Raw genomic sequence first — 19,961 nt, 5'->3', positions numbered from 1 at the left:
CACAGACTATATGCTATTGTTTTGAGCATCCGCACATAAATCCATGCTGTGATCACTAGGATCAGATGAGGGGTGGATGCAAGTTGCTCGTATCAGCTATTTAGTCTAGAATGTAGAGCTCCTAGCATAAAATGAACAGTCACCACATTGAGAATAAAAAGGCTGCTGATAGGTGTCCATTGGCTGCTGTTTTAAGAGGCAATAGTCCCATAGCCGGAAGATGGATGCCTGCAGGTGTATGATGTTACTCAGGTTCCCAGATCCACTAGTGTATAGCGTGTAGTCAGATCTGAGCCAGTCATGCAATAGAAGTAAAGTTCATCAGGTATCTGAAAATACTGGCCAAAGTGAATTGAGACCCAGATGACAGGCAGACCGTGTATCAGATTATCATACAGCCCTTTGGGCAATTGCAATTATGCACAGCAATTCCTATGGAGTGCTTAAAGCAGAAGGCGACCCTACACTACCACATCCTGTAGATTGCAGATCTTCCAGGTTCACCGCTGTGATCGTAGAATTTGTGCTGTGTATCCCAGGCTATCCGTGACCAGGTGAGAGGATTTAGCAACCTGCTAGTCGTGGGAGCCAGATGGTTCACAGGGTGATTTGTGGTAGTTCAGTTCTATTCCACACGGGGTTCGGATCGCCAATCATCTCGCTGCCATTCCTAATGCCTGTTGGATCGGGGGATCGTTTGAGTGGCATCACGTGACTGTAATGACGTCAACGCGTTTCACAACATAGAGTGATGTAGTATACATTGTTGGCCTACATTGAGTTTGTAGTGCCTGCAGGGGGGTTCAATGCACTAAATTTTGTCAAATTAGTTCAGTGCTGTAAAATAGGCTGAAGAATGGTATAAATATTTCAACCCATTCATTTCTTTAAAGGAAGAAAAGTGGAAAAATTACACCCAGGAACTTAAACAAAAATATGACCAAGATAAGAACCAGACCATTCAGCTACTTCGGCAGGAACATGATCTGGAAAAGAACCGAGTTATACAGTCGCTTCAGCAAGACTTTGATCGGGAAAAGAACCAGATTATACATCAGCTTCAACAAGAGCGTGACAGGGAAAAGAATGAGAAGAACCAGGTCATACTTCAGCTTCATCAAAAACATAATTGTGATGAGAGCAAGTTGGGCATTCTTGTTTTTTTTTTATTTAAATGAGAGCCACACTCAAATGTTTTGGTTGGAGACCATTTGGATTGGGCATGTTTTTAAATATCTTTTTATCATCTTCAAGTAAATGATACCCTTTTAGCATATTTTTCTAATCCTCTAACACATAGACATGTACCATCTGTGCATTGTCCTGCAAATGCTGCATGTGTATTCTGACCTACTTTGTGGTGTGTACATCCCCTTAAAATTGCCTTACTGAAACTATACTTATACTTACTTGAAATATTGCACATTAAGGTGCATGTGGTAACACCGCACAATGCAGCAAAAAACTGAATCCAGGCTAAGGGCCAGTATACACCATAGAAACACAGTCCGGATGCGTTGCAGATGCTTTTCTGCATGTATGTTTTTGATGGGTTTTTGGTGCAGTCTAGTGCTTTTTTTTTCCCCCCTTCTTTTTTCTTAACCTTAAATAAGGACATGTGTGTTCCAGTGCGTTTTTTACAGCATTTCAGTGCAGGAAAAATGCAGCATGTTCTACTTTTTTTTTTCTGGAACTGGAACGCACTGGAACTGCAAGCACTGGTGTGAACTATGCCATTGAAAACCATATAACCTACTTTCCGTGCCTTTTTGATGTAGGAAAAAAATGCTCTGCACTGCATGTGGTGTGAACTGGCCCTAAAAGTACAAGATCAGATCGACAGATTTTATTTTATCTCTTTATCAAGATGTTTGTTTATCCTAGCTGTATATAGAGGACAAATAAGTTGTATTACTGAATTTCCTCCTGAAGTTCAGGAGAATATTCAGTCCCAAGTAATTATTTGCCAGAGGTACCTAATTGTTGCTTATCATCTTTATCTTCGTTCAGATTAAAGAAATATTGGCCAAACCACCCCCGGCTGTTAAAAAAAATCCCGGTAAGATGTCTTTGTCAGTCTGCTTGTAAATGTTGAAAGTGATATGATAGGTATTGATGTCATCAGGTTCATGAACATGTTACAGGATACTTCAGCTAAACCAATACAGTGGGGCAAAAAAGTATTTAGTCAGCCACAAATTGTGCAAGTTCTCCCACTTAAAAAGATGAGAGAGGCCTGTAATTGTCATCATAGGTATACCTCAACTATGAGAGACAAAATGTGGAAACAAATCCAGACAATCACATTGTCTGATTTTTGAAAGAATTTATTTGCAAATTATGGTGGAAAATAAGTATTTAGTCAATATCAAATGTTCATCTCAATACTTTGTTATATATCCTTTGTTGGCAATGACAGAGGTCAAACGTTTTCTGTAAGTCTTCACAAGGTTGTCACACACTGTTGCTGGTATGTTGGCCCATTCCTCCATTCAGATCTCCTCTAGAGCAATGATGTTTTGGGGCTGTCGCTGGGCAACACGGACTTTCAACTCCCTCCAAAAGGTTTTCTATGGGGTTGAGATCTGGAGACTGGCTAGGCCACTCCAGGACCTTGAAATGCTTCTTACGAAGCCACTCCTTCGTTGCCCGGGCTGTGCGTTTGGGATCATTGTCATGCTGAAAAACCCAGCCACGTACAGGTACAGTGTGGCTCTCTGTTGGTGCAGGAACAGCGTGGCTCTCTCTATGGTGGAGCGGGTACAGCGTGGCTCTCTCTCTGGCAGTGTGAGTACAGCGTGGCTCTCTGGTGGTGCAGGTACAGTGTGGCTCCCTCTCTGGTGGTGCGGGAACAATGTGGCTCTCTTTCTGGTGGTGTGGGTACAGTGTGGCTCTCTAGTGGTGCGGGTATAGCGTGGCTCTCTGGTGGTGCGGGTACAGCGTGGCTCTCTCTGGTGGTGCGGGTACAGCGTGGCTCTCTCTGGTGGTGCGGGTACAGTGTGGTTCTCTCTGGTGGTGTGGGTACAGCTTGGCTCTCTGGTGGTGTGGGTACAGCGTGGCTCTCTGGTGGTGCATGTACAGCGTGGCTCTGGTGGTGCGGGTACAGCGTGGCTCTGGTGGTGCGGGTACAGCGTGGCTCTGGTGGTGCGGGTACAGCGTGGCTCTGGTGGTGCGGGTACAGCGTGGCTCTCTGGTGGTGTGGGTACAGCGTGGCTCTGGTGATGCTGGTACAGCGTGGCTCTGGTGGTGCGGGTACAGCGCGGCTCTGGTGATGCGGGTACAGCGTGGCTCTGGTGTTGCGGGTACATCGTGGCTCTGGTGATGCGGGTACAGCGTGGCTCTGGTGATGCGGGTACAGCGTGGCTCTGGTGGTGCGGGTACAGCGTGGCTCTGGTGGTGCGGGTACAGCGTGGCTCTCTGGTGGTGCGGGTACAGCGTGGCTCTCTGGTGGTGCGGGTACAGCATGGCTCTCTGGTGGTGCGGGTACAGCGTGGCTCTCTGGTGGTGCGGGTACAGCGTGGCTCTGGTGGTGCGGGTACAGCGTGGCTCTCTGGTGGTGCGGGTACAGCGTGGCTCTCTGGTGGTGCGGGTACAGCGTGGCTCTCTGGTGGTGCGGGTACAGCGTGGCTCTCTGGTGGTGCGGGTACAGCGTGGCTCTCTGGTGGTGCGGGTACAGCGTGGCTCTCTGGTGGTGTGGGTACAGTGTGGCTCTGGTGGTGCGGGTTCAGCGTGGCTCTTTGGTGGTGTGGGTACAGCGTGGCTCTGGTGATGCTGGTACAGCGTGGCTCTGGTGATGCGGGTACAGCGTGGCTCTGGTGATGCGGGTACAGCGTGGCTCTGGTGATGCGGGTACAGCGTGGCTCTGGTGATGCGGGTACAGCGTGGCTCTGGTGGTGCGGGTACAGCGTGGCTCTGGTGATGCGGGTACAGCGTGGCTCTGGTGATGCGGGTACAGCGTGGCTCTGGTGATGCGGGTACAGCGTGGCTCCCTCTCTGGCTTCCCCCAGCACAGTATTCTTTTTCTCCTCCTGTAACCCCCCCCAGCAGAGTGCATGCATGCTGGGGGCTGTAGGGAATACTTTTCCCATGATGCCCCCAGAGTCTTCTGATTGGCCCTCTGCTGTGGCCAATCATGAGGAGGGAGACAGCGGTCAGGAAGCTGGGCGGCGGCGCAGTGAAACCAATTAGAGCCGATCTCTCTCTCTTCTCCGTTCGGCTGACAGAAAGGGGAGGGGGGCGAGCGGGGGAGATACACAGACAACCCGCATCTCTCCTCTCCCTGTCACAGCGCTGCTGCTCCATTTCCCAGAGAACACGGCAGCAGCAGAGAACTCCCCCGCTCGCCCCCCCTCCCCTTTCTGTCAGCCGAAGAGAGAAAGAGCGGCTCTAATTGGTTTCAGCAGGCCGCCGCCCAGCTTCCTGCCGCTGTGTCCCTCCCCATGATTGGCCACAGCAGAGGGCCATTCAGAGAGAGAATCAGGGCTTTACAGGGGCGGCTTGATGGCTCCTAGTTAAATTGCTTTCTGGCTTTTCCTCCGCACCCGCTACGCCACTCCTAAGCTATACTCCCCTGATGGTGGCCCTGCTGTGTGGGAAGAGGACGCAGGTGCCGTTCTCGTGGGGGGGGGCGGCCTTTTGCCGCCCCCCCCCCCCCCCCCGCAAAGTGCCGCCCTAGGCCTGGGCCTTGTTAGTTAAATTGCTTCCTGGCTTTCCTCCGCACCCGCGACGCCACTCCTAAGCTGTACTCCCCTGATGGTGGCCCTGCTGTGCGGGAAGAGGGCGCAGGTGCCGTTCTCGTGGGGGGGGTGGCCTTTTGCCCTCCCCCCCCGCAAAGTGCCGCCCTAGGCCTGGGCCTTGTTGGCCTAGACCAAAACACAGCACTGCTCCCAGGCCTTTGGGTCCAAGTCAGGAACCCAGTTATGCCATAAGACTTGGACCTCTACACCCACTAGTTCCAGGAACAAGCTCTTCCTTCTATGAGGGGGTACACCCACTCATCAGTTGTCAGCCTTTACGGCCATCTGGTCCCAGGACATTTCAGACACCTGGGTCCAGAACATTTTGTCCATGTTAAGAGTCTGTGATAGTGAGCCCTTGTAGATCACCAACTCAGGGTTTCCCAGGGCGCAGAGTCTATGCACCAGCCTGCTTCTTCACCCGGGCCCCTGATAGTGGGGATGGACTTGCAGCAAGCTGGAGACAGGTCACAGGCCCCCAGGTGCGTTCACATGAGGGTTTATAGAGACCACTAGCGTGTGCAAAGTACAATGTCAGGAGAAGAAAATCCAGGAAACAAGCCAAGGTCAGGGCAGGCAGGAGGCAAGCACAGACAGTACATGAAGCTGGGGTCAGTACAGGGGAAGTCAGACACAGAATACATGTATTATACATCACCGGAAAGTGATGGAATGGAAAGGAAATATAAACTCACAGAATAGCAGGCGACGCCCATAGGTGAGCGCAGAAGCCAAACAACACATGTAAAAGGAATCTGAGGACTAGCGGAAGCACTGCAGCAAGGAGGTAAGAAAACACAGGCAGGAAAACTGCAGGATAAATTGTGACAGTCCAGAGGCTAAAATCTCAAGTTTTGTTTTCTGCCTCCACCCCATTTCACACTGTTAAATTTGCTATCAAGAGCTCCTTTCTCAAGGGGTCATAGTTCCTATTCCACTGTTCACACTGTTAAATTTGCTATCAAGAGCTCCTTTCTCAAGGGGTCATAGTTCCTATTCCAAAGTGGGGAAAATTTCCAGGGTTTCTACTGAAATCTATTCACCATACCCAAGGCAAATGGAGGCATTTGCTTCATTCTGGATCTGAAAGCTTTTTTAAAAGGTTCCATCGTGTGCAAAACATGGATCAGGGTTTGCTTCCCTTCAGCCAGGGGATCATCTGACCTCAGTGGACATCCCTATTTTTTCACCACATCAGTGCTACATGTGTTTTACTGTGGGTGTACAACATTATCAACCTGCTTTTGGTCTGTCTACGGCACCTCTGTTTTTTCCCAAGATGTTATCACCCGTCCTAGCTTTGCTTTGCTTTTAGGACATTCACTTGTGGATTATCCAAACCATTTCCTGCTAAAAGAACAATCAGTCCAGACTCTGCCAGCCAATGGACAATGCAGACCCCTCTATCCAGAAGCTACCTAACCATTTGCTTTTGCTCAACATTCTGGAAGCATGGAGCCAGCAGACCCAATCTTTTGGATCACCTCATGGACCTGATCAGCATAAACAAGATTTGCCCTGCAATGGTAGATCTCTGATCCAGTACTGGAACTGGGAAGATCCTTTCTCCTGATTACCTACATACCAGCCTCTCTGGCTGGGTTGGTGTACTGAATACCCTCAGGGTATATAGCACTTGGTTGTTGAAGAAAGCTCAGCTTCCGATCATTATCGTGGATCTCAGGACAACCAGGTTTTCCCTTCTTCACTGGACCTACTTACAGTATTGCAGGGTCACCCTACCAGAATATATTCAGACAATCAATCTCTCGACTACAGTAGTATGGTCTCCCTACCATTATTCAGTTGGATGATGCCATAGAAGTGGCACAGTTCAAAGAGAAGCAGAGCTGATTCTGACTTGGGCAGAACTGCACGTCCCGTACCTGACCACTGCACATTACAGGCATGAAAACTGACAGCGCAGACTTTCTCTGTCATCAATATTTAGACCCCCAAGAATGTTCTGTTCAGCAGGAAGTGTTTTTAAACTCTCTGTCACATGTTAGGGACTCCAGAAGTGGATCTCCTGGAATCCAGGTTCAACAACAAACTGGACAGGATTGTAGCCAGCACCAGGGTTTCTCAATCCTTCAAAGGTGATGCTCAGTTCACCATCCTGCTTCTCAGTCGTTCGCTTGGCTGTTAAAGCCCAGGTAAAGAGGGACATAAGCCTAGTGGATTCACTCATCCCAGTGCTCTTGAAAGCCAGGAAGTTCACTTCTTGCAAAGACTATAAACCCACCTGGGAGGCCTATCTGGTGTAGTGCGAGGCTAGGGATCTCCATCCCAGGAAGTACTCTGGGACAAATCCTGTCTTCTCCAATCCAGTCTGGATTAGGCCTGGAGCACCATCAAGGGTCAGATCTCAGCCCTAGTGCACTGTGACATTGTAATAACCACAGTGAGCCAGCACAGATTCAGCCAGACACCCCTACATCTACACACAGCTTCTACTGTCCCATAGAAGTTTATGGACAGCAGAAAATCGGGCTTATACTGCTGGCTGGGCAGGCCGATTTTAAGGCAGGGGCCTGGAGCTGCAGCTCCATCAGCCCCTCTGTTAATCTGGCCCTGCTATGACATTATCCTTTTTTGATAGCATCAGTCCCATGCTGCACTCCTAAAATAAACATCACTATAGTGGGCTGGTCCTTCTATTGGTTTCCTCTATTCTGACCACCAGAACTCTGTTCCTGTAACCCCAAGTCAGCCATTTTTTCCATTTGGGCCTCTATGCAGCAGTATGTTTTAAAGAAGGAGTAATCCCTATTCATCCACAATTCTCATAAGTAACAAATATACATTTGTATTGTTGATGCATACATCTGTTCCTTAAACTTAATGTGCCACATATTACTAGAACTGTAAACTAGATTCTCTTTACTGATTGTTTTGCACCTGGAGGTGGCAATGCAGATGGGCTTTGAAACGGCAACGCCTGATCTCATTAGAAGAAGGGGGGGAAAGCACAAGTCACTGCTTTTAGTTACTTAGCTTGGTTTAGTCGAATTTGCCAGTAAAATAATCTTTTAGGCAGGTATATATATATATATATATTGTGCTCATAATTTTACATACCCTGGCAGAATTTATGATTTCTTGGCCATTTTTCAGAGAATATGAATGATAACACAAACTTTTCTTTCACTCATGGTTAGTGTTTGGCTGAAGCCATTTATTATCAATCAACTATGTTTAATCCTTTTAAATCATAATCACAACAGAAACTACCCAAATGGCCCTGATCAAAAGTTTACATACCCCAGTTCTTAATAATGTGTATTGCCCCCTTTAACATCAATGACAGCTTGAAGTCTTTTGTGGTATTTGTGGATGAGGCTCTTTATCTTCTCAGATCGTAACGCTGCCCATTCCTCTTGGCAAAAAGCCTCCAGTTCCTGTAAATTCTTGGGCTGTCTTGCATCAGCTGCACGTTTGAGATCTCCCCAGAGTGGCTCAATGATATTGAGGTAGGGAGACTGCGATGGCCACTCCAGAACCTTCACTTTTTTCTGCTGTAGCCAATGACAGGTTGACTTGGGCTTGTGTTTTGGATCATTGTCATGTTGTAATGTATGTTCCATGAGCAGCTTCCTGGCTCATGAATGCAAATACAGTATTTTTTGATTACATACTGCATTCATCTTGCCATCAATTTTAACCAAATTTCCTGTGCCTTTGTAGCTCACACATCCCCAAAACATCAGCGATCCACCTCCGTGTTTCACAGTAGGAATGCTGTACCTTTCATCATAGGCCTTGTTGACTCCTCTCCAAATGTAGCATTTATGATTGTGGCCAAAAAGCTCAATTTTGGTCTCATCACTCCAAATGACTTTGTGCCAGAAGGTTTGAGGCTTGTCTCTGTGCTGTTTGGCGTATTGTAAGCAGGATACATTGTGGTATTTGCATAGTAATGGCTTTCTTCTGGTGACTCGATTATGCAGCCCATCTTTCTTCAAGTGCCTCCTTATTGTGCATCTTGAAACAGCCACACCACATGTTTTCAGAGGGTCCTGTACTTCGCCTGAAGTTATTTGTGGGCTTATCTTTGCATCCCGAACAATTTTCCTGGCAGTTGTGGCTGAAATTTTAGTTGGTCTACCTGACCGTGGTTTGGTTTCAACAGAACCCCTCATTTTCCATTTCTTGATTTAGAGTTTGAACACTGCTGATTAGCATGATTAAAATCCGTACATGGCTTTGTTGGGATAATGCAGCATAACCGCTAACGCGTTTCACGCTCCCATAGAGCGCTTACTCATAGCTGGTTTGTACGAAAGTGATCACCACTTATATACACATAATTTATCTACCACATGACTACATATTGATTATCTGATTTGAAACAGCTGATCGTTAGTCTGTGTGGGGTCTTTTTGGCATAGATGTGATTGGATGTGCGTCCTATAGTGGATTCACTAATGAAGACATGAATATATAAATGAAATGTATTCATATTGGCAAATGTCAACATATATAAATAATAAAAAATTCTATTCAAGGTTTTTGAAAAACATGTTTGTTATTTTTCAAAACCACAATAATGAGATGGGTGCTGGAATTTGACGTTCAAACGTATAAATTATCATACGGATAGGCGCAAGTATGGGCAAACTATGTGAGCTGGTGGCTGCGGTATAATGTAAACGGTGTATAGGATGAGAATTGGAATTAGGTCTATATGCATGTGATAAAAAGATGTGCATCCAACACCACTATCAGTGTCTACAAGAAAAGACTAAATATGTGTGTATGGTGCATAAATATATGCAAAAATTTTTTTTTTTTTTTTTTTTTTAACGACATAAAGATAAAAATAATGATGAAAAGCAATTCTTTATATGTGTGTGTATGTGTATATGCATGATGATTTCAACTTTCAAAAAACGTGGTGACATATGTGAATTGGAAGCTGGGCAGGAAACTGGCGTCCTGTCGCAATAATGCGACCAAAAGTCTCCTGATTTACAGGAGTCTATGTGTGAATAAATGCTTTTGCTTCAATTCCTACATGTGTGAATATTATTCTTTGCAACATATAAAGGATTGTGAAACTTATCACTCTCTGATAACCCCGCCACTCCAGCTTCACAAAAGTGCTCATTTAAAACCTTGCATCACTCCGTATGGGATGCATTAATCCCAATCAGGTAACAACATTAACGTTGCTGAACGTCTTTCTTTGAAGCAATCACATCTCTCGATGAGTTGTCTTCAAGTGTATGGGCAGAACTATATGAGGTAGATAAAAATGGGACAAAGTGCAGTGTTTATGCACCTGTCTCTATTCTTTTTATACATAGTATAATATTGGCAGTGACCATATGACAGGTTCTTCCAATATATGTGTTTATATCAATAGATAAGTAACAATCTCACTAAACCAATTACTATGTGAAATAAACAACTAATCTACCTCTTTGAAGACCACAGCTCTTAAATCAACTCAAAACACATGGGAACCTTGCAAAAAAGGTAATGAACCATGTACACATGTGGTAAAAAACATTTGTGCAAAGTTAGGCTAGCCATACACCATACAATTCTCCCGGGCAACTCTGGTCTAGATTCACTCTTGGTCTCAGAGTGAGAGAACAATATTGGAAATAAATCATGGATCATCCCAGTACACAAGTGCCTGTTGTGGAAGCAGCTTTTAGCAGAACTCTTACAGCACCATCCAATAATCCTCTAAGACAGCCATTGCAAGCATACACCTTACAACCATCGGAAGACGATGAAATACAATTGATAAGGCTCTTTAGGAAATTAGAACAACTAATGTCTAAAGAGATTAGAGCCTATTGGGACATTACTTTTCTTACAGAATATGTATCAATACTGCACATTCCTCGTGGACTAAGAATCAAAAAATTTCCTACCTCAGATTTATTTGATGAAGATTTCAAAAAACAGTGGACAGACACTCTAGACACCTGTTCCTTTAAACTCATGGAGATTTTGATTGCCTCAAAGAAAAAAGAAACAGAGAAGTTACAACTGGATATTTCCACAATACAAAAAGATCTTACCACTTCTCAAGCGATTAAAGGTTTCTCTGAACTCGATGAAAGGTTAAACAAGAAACTAGATCGAATGGAAAGAGCAGTAATTGATACCAAGAAAGGCAAAATGGCCCGGGATAAGGATGATTATCAAGGAAACAAGGTCTACACCTGGCACAAGCCACTTTACAAGTCCAACAGATCCCGCAAAAACCGAGGTAAACGAGTAAGTTTCTCAGACCATGAAGGGGAGTCGGCCGACAACACTCTAGCACGTACCATGTCAAACTCATCACTTGACAGATCTCCAACCCCACCAGAATCCATCAGATCCACCAACAGCCGCTCCCCTGGAAACCCTCACAGGTCCAGACAAACCAAGAAAAAGAAACCCTCCACAAAAAGACAAGAAGAGGTGGTAGGAAACACAAACGCCACGAACAACACACGCTATATGCTGCGGGAGAAGACGCCGAAGACGCAGAGGAAGTAAAGCACAGTGTGATTAATTTGTCCAAAAAACAACTGAGCACAGAAGAGGTCAGCCTGTTGGCCAAAGGTTTGAACTTTTGTCCTAGCAGACATTTCAACCTTTTTGAAACAATTTTGGACATTAATAAATTCTCAAGGACTTTAACTCTTAGGAAACATTTTTTTGATTGTGCAGTGGATGAGCCCAATGTGTCTGTAGACAGCTGTGACACAGGTGAGTCCCCTTCTTCACCCATACTATTTGTTGATAACTGTGCTCTACAGGATTTAACTGATTTGGCACATGAGTCAGATCCTTGTCCTCTAAATCCTACGGATGTACATATTGAAATCTCCAGGGGTAGATCAGATTTTTATCCGGTGGCGGCCAGAGGTAAGAATCTTGACTCATTCCAAAAACTGGTGGAGGGGGACTTGGTACACCTGGCTCACAGCTGCAACAGAAAGAAATTTACACAGGACAATCTGTCCGTCAAGGAGAGACAAGCCTTTAAGAGGCTCTCCGCAGACGACCAGATTGTCATCAGAAACGCAGATAAGGGGGGTATGGTGGCGGTTTTAGATGTAGAAGTCTACAAAAAAGAAGCTCTGCGTCAACTATCTGACACACACACATACCAGAAACTACCCTCCAACCCCACTATTGCTTTCAAAAACACGCTCTCCACACTCATAGATAGAGCCATACAAATGGGTATATTCACTCCTAGGGAGAAAGAATTTCTCATTCCAGAATGCCCCATAACACCAATATTCCACCACCTACCAAAGATCCACAAGGGGTTAAATCCCCTTACAGGTCGACCTATAGTGGCGGGGATAGGCTCTTTAAATGAACGCCTAGGAGAGTGGGTAGACTCTCATTTACAGCCAATAGCCACCAGTCTCCCTGGTTACATAAAAGATACAAACGATTTATTGAACAAACTGCAAGACATTAAATGGGAAGACAATTATAGATGGATCAGCTGTGATGTATCTAGTTTGTACTCTAGTATCCCACATCATCTGGGGATCCAGGCAGTCACTTATTTTCTTAGAAAAACAGGCAAACTCTCTTTGATTTTACAAGAGTTCATTGTACAAGCCCTGGAGTACCTTTTAACACACAATTTTTTTATGTTTGATGGGGACTATTTTCTCCAGAAATGCGGGGCCTCTATGGGAGCCAAATTTTCCCCCTCACTGGCCAATATTTATATGGGCTGGTGGGAGAGGTCCCGCATCTTTGGACCAAATAGTCCCCGCCGCAAAGATACGGTCTTTTTCTGTCGCTTCATAGACGACCTGTTATTTATTACATCAGATAGAGAAGCTAATTTGGATATCTGGCTGGCATATTTCAATGACAATTCATTAAACTTAAAATTTACGGGAAATCTGCAATCCAGATCTATAGAATTCCTTGATGTGCAACTGGTGGGGTCCGGTGATGCGATTCAATCCAGTCTGTACAGAAAACCTCTCAGTGGCAACACTCTACTTAGAGCTGACTCTGCACACCCTAAACACACCATCAGAGGCATTCCATATAGCCAGTTTTTAAGGTTAAAGCGCCTATGTAGCTCTCCTGATGCTTTTGAGGCTGAAGCCAAAAGCATGGCAAACAGGTTTAAAGCTCGTGGCTATAAAGAAACATCAATACAAAAAGCACTCAACACAGTAAGATCCATCCCAAGACCTTTACTTGTAAAGAAAAAACCAGCTAGAAACATTCAACAGAGAAGGGACATGTCCCCTAGAATCCCGGTATTCTCTACTCCATACAGCTCAGAATTTAATACAATCAAGAAAATTATCATGAAACACCTTCCTGTTTTGTATAATGACCCTATATATAGTAACATCCTTTCTAAAGGGATCAAGGTTGTATCCCGCAGAGCACCCACATTGGGACGTTCACTGTCTCCCAGTTTGTTCTCAACCAACCGAACAAAATCCAATTGGCTCAATTTCATAGGCAATTTCAAGTGTGGAATAAAAACTTGTAATTACTGCAGGTACATTAAAACGGGTCAACTCATAAAATCATGCAGCAATCAAAAAGAATTCTCGATCCCCGTGTTCATTAATTGTAACACCAAATTTGTGGTATATGTTATCACATGCACCAGTTGCCAGGTACAATACGTTGGACGCACAACACGGCGTCTCAGAGACAGGTTACATGATCACCTGTATAATATTGAGAAGGAGATCTTAACCAATGTATCAAAGCACTGGGTTTACACACACCACAAAGACACTTCCAGTTTAACTATTCAGGGCATTGAGAAAATCATCACACCGGTGAGAGGAGGTGACAGATTCCAGTTACTGTGCAAACGAGAAGTCCTTTGGATATTCTCGTTAGACACCAGGATTCCACGGGGGTTAAACTTTGAGTGGGACGTTTCACATTTCTATGAATAAAACAACATTGAAGCTATATCCCCGAGCAATACATCTGTAACCCTTTCCTCCCAACTTTTTCCTTGATTACACATCCACATTCCTTTTTTGGTGGATGATGGAGCAAATATCAATATATCAGTTCCCTTTTTTACACATCTCCCCAGTAACCGATACATTTTATTGGGCTACACACACTCCAATCCATACGAGCAAATGACTAGTGATATGCATATATGTTTTCATTTAAAAGAAACAATTTACTATATCTTTTGCATTCACTGTCACTTGAATCTCGTTTCTAATTAGACATTATTGTTTGATGGTAGCTGCAGGTAGACCATAACACTAAAGCTGGCCATACACCGTGCAATCTTCTTGTCCAATTTTCTTTGGATTTGCCTTCAGCTGTGTGGTAGAAGGGCCTGCCTGATTGCATACAAGTTGAGGGTGTTTGGGTTTGGCCTCCTATTGTATGGTTTTGGTGAATCTAGACCAGAGTTGCCCGGGAGAATTGTATGGTGTATGGCTAGCCTAACTTTGCACAAATGTTTTTTACCACATGTGTACATGGTTCATTACCTTTTTTGCAAGGTTCCCATGTGTTTTGAGTTGATTTAAGAGCTGTGGTCTTCAAAGAGGTAGATTAGTTGTTTATTTCACATAGTAATTGGTTTAGTGAGATTGTTACTTATCTATTGATATAAACACATATATTGGAAGAACCTGTCATATGGTCACTGCCAATATTATACTATGTATAAAAAGAATAGAGACAGGTGCATAAACACTGCACTTTGTCCCATTTTTATCTACCTCATATAGTTCTGCCCATACACTTGAAGACAACTCATCGAGAGATGTGATTGCTTCAAAGAAAGACGTTCAGCAACGTTAATGTTGTTACCTGATTGGGATTAATGCATCCCATACGGAGTGATGCAAGGTTTTAAATGAGCACTTTTGTGAAGCTGGAGTGGCGGGGTTATCAGAGAGTGATAAGTTTCACAATCCTTTATATGTTGCAAAGAATAATATTCACACATGTAGGAATTGAAGCAAAAGCATTTATTCACACATAGACTCCTGTAAATCAGGAGACTTTTGGTCGCATTATTGCGACAGGACGCCAGTTTCCTGCCCAGCTTCCAATTCACATATGTCACCACGTTTTTTGAAAGTTGAAATCATCATGCATATACACATACACACACATATAAAGAATTGCTTTTCATCATTATTTTTATCTTTATGTCGTTAAAAAAAAAAAAAAAAAAAAAAATTTTTGCATATATTTATGCACCATACACACATATTTAGTCTTTTCTTGTAGACACTGATAGTGGTGTTGGATGCACATCTTTTTATCACATGCATATAGACCTAATTCCAATTCTCATCCTATACACCGTTTACATTATACCGCAGCCACCAGCTCACATAGTTTGCCCATACTTGCGCCTATCCGTATGATAATTTATACGTTTGAACGTCAAATTCCAGCACCCATCTCATTATTGTGGTTTTGAAAAATAACAAACATGTTTTTCAAAAACCTTGAATAGAATTTTTTATTATTTATATATGTTGACATTTGCCAATATGAATACATTTCATTTATATATTCATGTCTTCATTAGTGAATCCACTATAGGACGCACATCCAATCACATCTATGCCAAAAAGACCCCACACAGACTAACGATCAGCTGTTTCAAATCAGATAATCAATATGTAGTCATGTGGTAGATAAATTATGTGTATATAAGTGGTGATCACTTTCGTACAAACCAGCTATGAGTAAGCGCTCTATGGGAGCGTGAAACGCGTTAGCGGTTATGCTGCATTATCCCAACAAAGCCATGTACGGATTTTAATCATGTTATTACTTTTTCAATAAAGAGGATTTTATTTTTCACTTTTCTAATCCGGAGTGCGGCTGTCCAGATTTTTCCATCACACACATACCATTGGAATAGCAATTGCCGGCACCTGGGGCTCTCACAATCATCCACATAGCGGAGGACGGGAAGCTTGAACCCGATCACCTAGAGCGGTGGTAATTATACTGCTGATTAGCATTCTCCATTCTTTGGATATCTTTTTATATCCATTTCCTTTTTTATACAGTTCAACTACCTTTTCCTGCAGATCCTTTGACAATTCTTTTGCTTAACTCATGATTGAGAATCCAGAAACGTCAGTGCAGCACTGGATGAAAGATGCAAGGGTCTGTCAGGAGTCCAGAAACTCATTGACCTTTTATACACACACACTAATTACAAGCAAACAGATCACAGGTGAGGATGGTTACCTTTAATAGCCATTCAAACCCCTTTGTGGCAACTTGTGTGCATGTTATCAGGCCAAAATCACCAGTATATGTGAACTTTTGATCAGGGTCATTTGGGTAGTTTCTATTGTGATTACGATTTTAAAAACACAGTTGATTGATAATTAATGGGTTCAGCCAAACAATAACCATGAGTGAAAAATGTTTTTGTGTTATTCATATTCTCTGAAAAATGGCCAAGAAATCATAAATTCTGCCAGGGTATGTAAACTTATGAGCACAACTGTATATATAGATTGCCCCTCTTTTGCATTATTAAACATATACATATTCACTGGCCCAGTGCAAATGTGTAAACTCTTGGCTTAACATGCTCTTTTGTGTAATAGGTAGTTGAACCCATGATATTGGTGTTGTAAGGCAAGTAAGCAGCTGCCTCATGAATGATAGTGATGTTCCTGCCTGTCTCATCAGATTTGCCAGCGAATTTCTGTTTCAAATGTAATTTTGTTGCAAAAAACCCTATAAATGTGTTTTACAAATTTTTCTGTAGAGCCAACAACCGTGCAATCGTTAAACAGCGTTGAAGGAAAACATTCTGCAACTGCCATTTCCACTAGAGGTGAGATAATTATTTATGTGGCATTGGGGTTGATTTACTAAAGGCAAATCCACTCTTCGCTACAAGTGCACTGGGAAGTGCAGTCGCTGTAAATCTGAGGGGAAGATCTGAAATCAGGGGAAGCTCTGCTGATTTTTCATCCAATCATGTACAAGCAAAAATGCTGTTTTTTTAGTTCCCTTTCATGTCCCCCACGGGTCTACAGCGACTGCACTTTCAAGTGCACTTGCAGTGCAAAGTGGATTTGCCTTTAGTAAATAAACCCCATTGTGTTAACAAACTTTGCTTTGGAAAGATACATATTCATCTTACTGTGACAAAATAATTGGCTGTGCATTTTAACCCAACACAATCCTATGTTGGTCATACACTTGCCGATTTGGCCAGGTTGCCAGATCTTTATACTGTGGAGCTCTTCAGTATTATTGCTGAATTCAGATGGGGTAATCATGCAACTGGATTTACCTCTCTTGTCTAATTGATTATCTAGCACAGCTTCTCTCTTGAGTTTGCTAGGGGTTCCTTGACTAACCACAAATGTAACAATTTTTCCCCCAACATTCTTCATCCAACTGTCCAACAGTTTACGTGATCCCTTGTTCCACTGACCATAAATGTAAGAGGCCCTTCTCTTCGTCCATCAGTATAGAAGACACCAGTGTAAAAGCCGATATCTATACATTCCATGGTAATTGCATTAAATAAATAGTGCTGTGTGGATATAAATGCTGGGGCAGTTTCCTGACACTCATCAGAACTGAGGAGGTGGTCATCATTGCAGAACAAGTCCAGTTGAATGTGATCAACTAAACCTAGCTATACCAATGTAAGGGGCAGTTTTCTACTGACCTGACCACAATTTTCTCTACTTGCCCCTAATGTAAGGGGTCATACTAATTTTTTATTGTGTGCTTTTCTTTTCTTGTCATTATTATTGTTTCATTTTTATTTCACAATTATTTAGAACATAGGGGTGGTATGCCCCGTACACACGGTCGGATTTTCAGACGGAAAATGTATGATAGGACCTTGTCGGAAATTCCGACCGTGTGTAGGCTCCATCAAACATTTTCCATCGGATTTTCCGACACACAAAGTTTGAGAGCAGGATATAAAATTTTCCGACAACAAAATCCGTTGTCGGAAATTCCGATCGTGTGTACACAAATCCGACGGTTTAAAGTGCCACGCATGCTCAGAATAAATAAAGAGATGAAAGCTATTGGCCACTGCCCCGTTTATAGTCCCGACATACGTGTTTTACGTCAATGCGTTTAGAACGATCGGATTTTCCAACAACTTTGTGTGACCGTGTGTATGCAAGACAAGTTTGAGCCAACATCCGTCGGAAAAAATCCTAGGATTTTGTTGTCGGAATGTCCGAACAAAGTCCGACCATGTGTACGGGGCATTAGAATTGATCCACTTTGGGTGTCAGCTATGCTAGGGACAGCAAATTCATTATTCAGTCATTTTATGATAATATTTATAACTTACTGATTATACTCCTGTGATCTGTAGATCTATGCATGTTTAGGAAGGATTCCCCAAGACCTAAAAAACTTTCAAAGATTTCCCTTGTAAAAATGGGAAGGGTGAGTGGGACTTTGAATGAGACACATGTGACCATGTGTCTCCATCCCTAATCAAGTATTGGAAGAGGGGGGAAAAGCGATTGGGACTTTATATGAGGCAAATGACGATGTGATAAAATCATGACATGTTTATTAAAAATATATATAAAGCTGACCCATTGCAATTGTGCATGTGACATAACAATAGCATATCTATCTATCTATCTATCTATCTATCTATCTATCTATCTATCTATCTATCTATCTATCTATCTATCTACACACACACACACATGACATAATAGTATCTACACTTGAATACACATAAGGGTCCTTATTGTATGATGTTTAAGAACCATAGGGGGATATATTATGAGATAATTGTGGATAAAAATAAAAAACTAATATGTCAAGGACATAGTTACATCCTCGAATTTCCAACGTGTTTCATGGTTAAAATCCACTTCTTCAAGGGTGGATGTAGCAACTATATGGGACTAATATGAGATATCCAACCAGGTGATCCCCAGAGTGTGTATCTCGCTGTGAACAATTGATGAAGGGGGGGATGGCATCGGGGTTATCTGTAATACCCTGTGTGTATTAAAAATGGAAGAATCCATATGAGATGAGTAGCGTGTCCCTGGGTGAAAAATGTTGAGAGACTGTTTTTGTAGTTTGTTGAGAGTATTGTCTGCTTCCGAGACACAGGATTAATTAGGTTTTGAAAGACTCTGTTGTTGAGTTACTAAAACTGGAGTGTGAAAAATCTGGTGCAGCTCTGCATAGAAACCAATTAGCTTCCAGGTTTATTGTCAAAGCCTAATCGAACAAGTTGAGGTTAGAAGCTAATTGACTACCATTCACAGCTGCACCAGATTTTGCACTCTCTAGTTTTGGTAAATAAACCCCTCTGTTTAACTAGTGACCAGTGACTATCTTATATACTGTATGTGAAGCTTTATTTAAGCTTAATAGTGTACTTTTCTGCAGACTTTTAAAGCAAGTTATATTTCCTTTTAGAGTTTAGTTCACCTGACTAAGACAAACTCCATATTGTTCATGTTGGATTCTTATCAATTTATCCATTAGTTACCCATCCACACTGAAATTCCCAGTTACAGTACACCTGACTAATATAGCTATTCTAAAAATAAGTATCCCTCCGCAGAGGGATTCTCCTTAGTATTAAATTAAATTAATTGGGACAAGAAGCAGCAATTGAGTGGCATATTCAATGTTATCCTTTGTAGGAGGGCTGTAGCCTAAGACCTCTTGCACACTTGAAAGTTCTCCCATCTCTCCTAGGTGCTTTTCCTCCTGGCAGCCTCTTGGGTGGAAAAAACACTTGACGCTTGGGCACGCCAAGCGTTTGGGCGTTAGTTTATTTCATTGGCCAGAATGATAATTTATTCTAGCTATTGAAATGAACTAATGCTCAAGTGCTAAACATGCCTAGCAATAACCACTTGCCCTCCGGAAGATTTACCCCTCCTTCATGACCATTCATCAGGCCAATATGTATTCTGCTACATATTGGGATTTTTTTTTTACCAAAAATAAGTGTATATTAATTGGTTTGCGCAAAAGTTATAAACTATGGTATATATACTGTCATTTTTTTTTTTATACTAGTAATGATGACAATCAGCGACTTATAGCAGGAATGCGATATTGCGACAGACAATCTGACACTTTTGCTATTTTGTGGGAACCAGTGACACTAATGTAGTGATCAGTGCTAAAAGTATACAATGTCACTGTACTAATGACACTGGCTGGGAAGGGGTTAAACATCTAGGGCGATCAGAGGGTTAAATGTGTGCCTAACCAGTGTTTGTG

At 42.9% G+C, this 19,961-nt stretch overlaps 1 protein-coding gene across 3 annotated transcripts in view; it reads left to right on the top strand.

The window, feature by feature from the left end:
• Window positions 1-19,961, top strand: part of DZIP1 (DAZ interacting zinc finger protein 1) — a 104,973-nt gene that overhangs the window by 40,202 nt on the left and 44,810 nt on the right. For all 3 annotated transcript variants that reach the window (XM_073614380.1, XM_073614378.1, XM_073614379.1), the window contains exons 7-9: window positions 894-1,100; window positions 2,011-2,059; window positions 16,477-16,545. In XM_073614380.1, coding sequence (XP_073470481.1) covers window positions 894-1,100; window positions 2,011-2,059; window positions 16,477-16,545 — 325 coding nt within the window. The remainder of the gene's footprint in view (window positions 1-893; window positions 1,101-2,010; window positions 2,060-16,476; window positions 16,546-19,961) is intronic.

This window comes from Aquarana catesbeiana, linkage group LG02, assembly GCF_042186555.1.
Source record: "Aquarana catesbeiana isolate 2022-GZ linkage group LG02, ASM4218655v1, whole genome shotgun sequence".
Classification (NCBI taxonomy): Eukaryota; Metazoa; Chordata; class Amphibia; order Anura; family Ranidae; genus Aquarana; species Aquarana catesbeiana.
The sequence above is the reverse complement of the archived record's forward strand: the minus strand, read 5'-3'. Positions and strand labels throughout refer to the sequence as shown.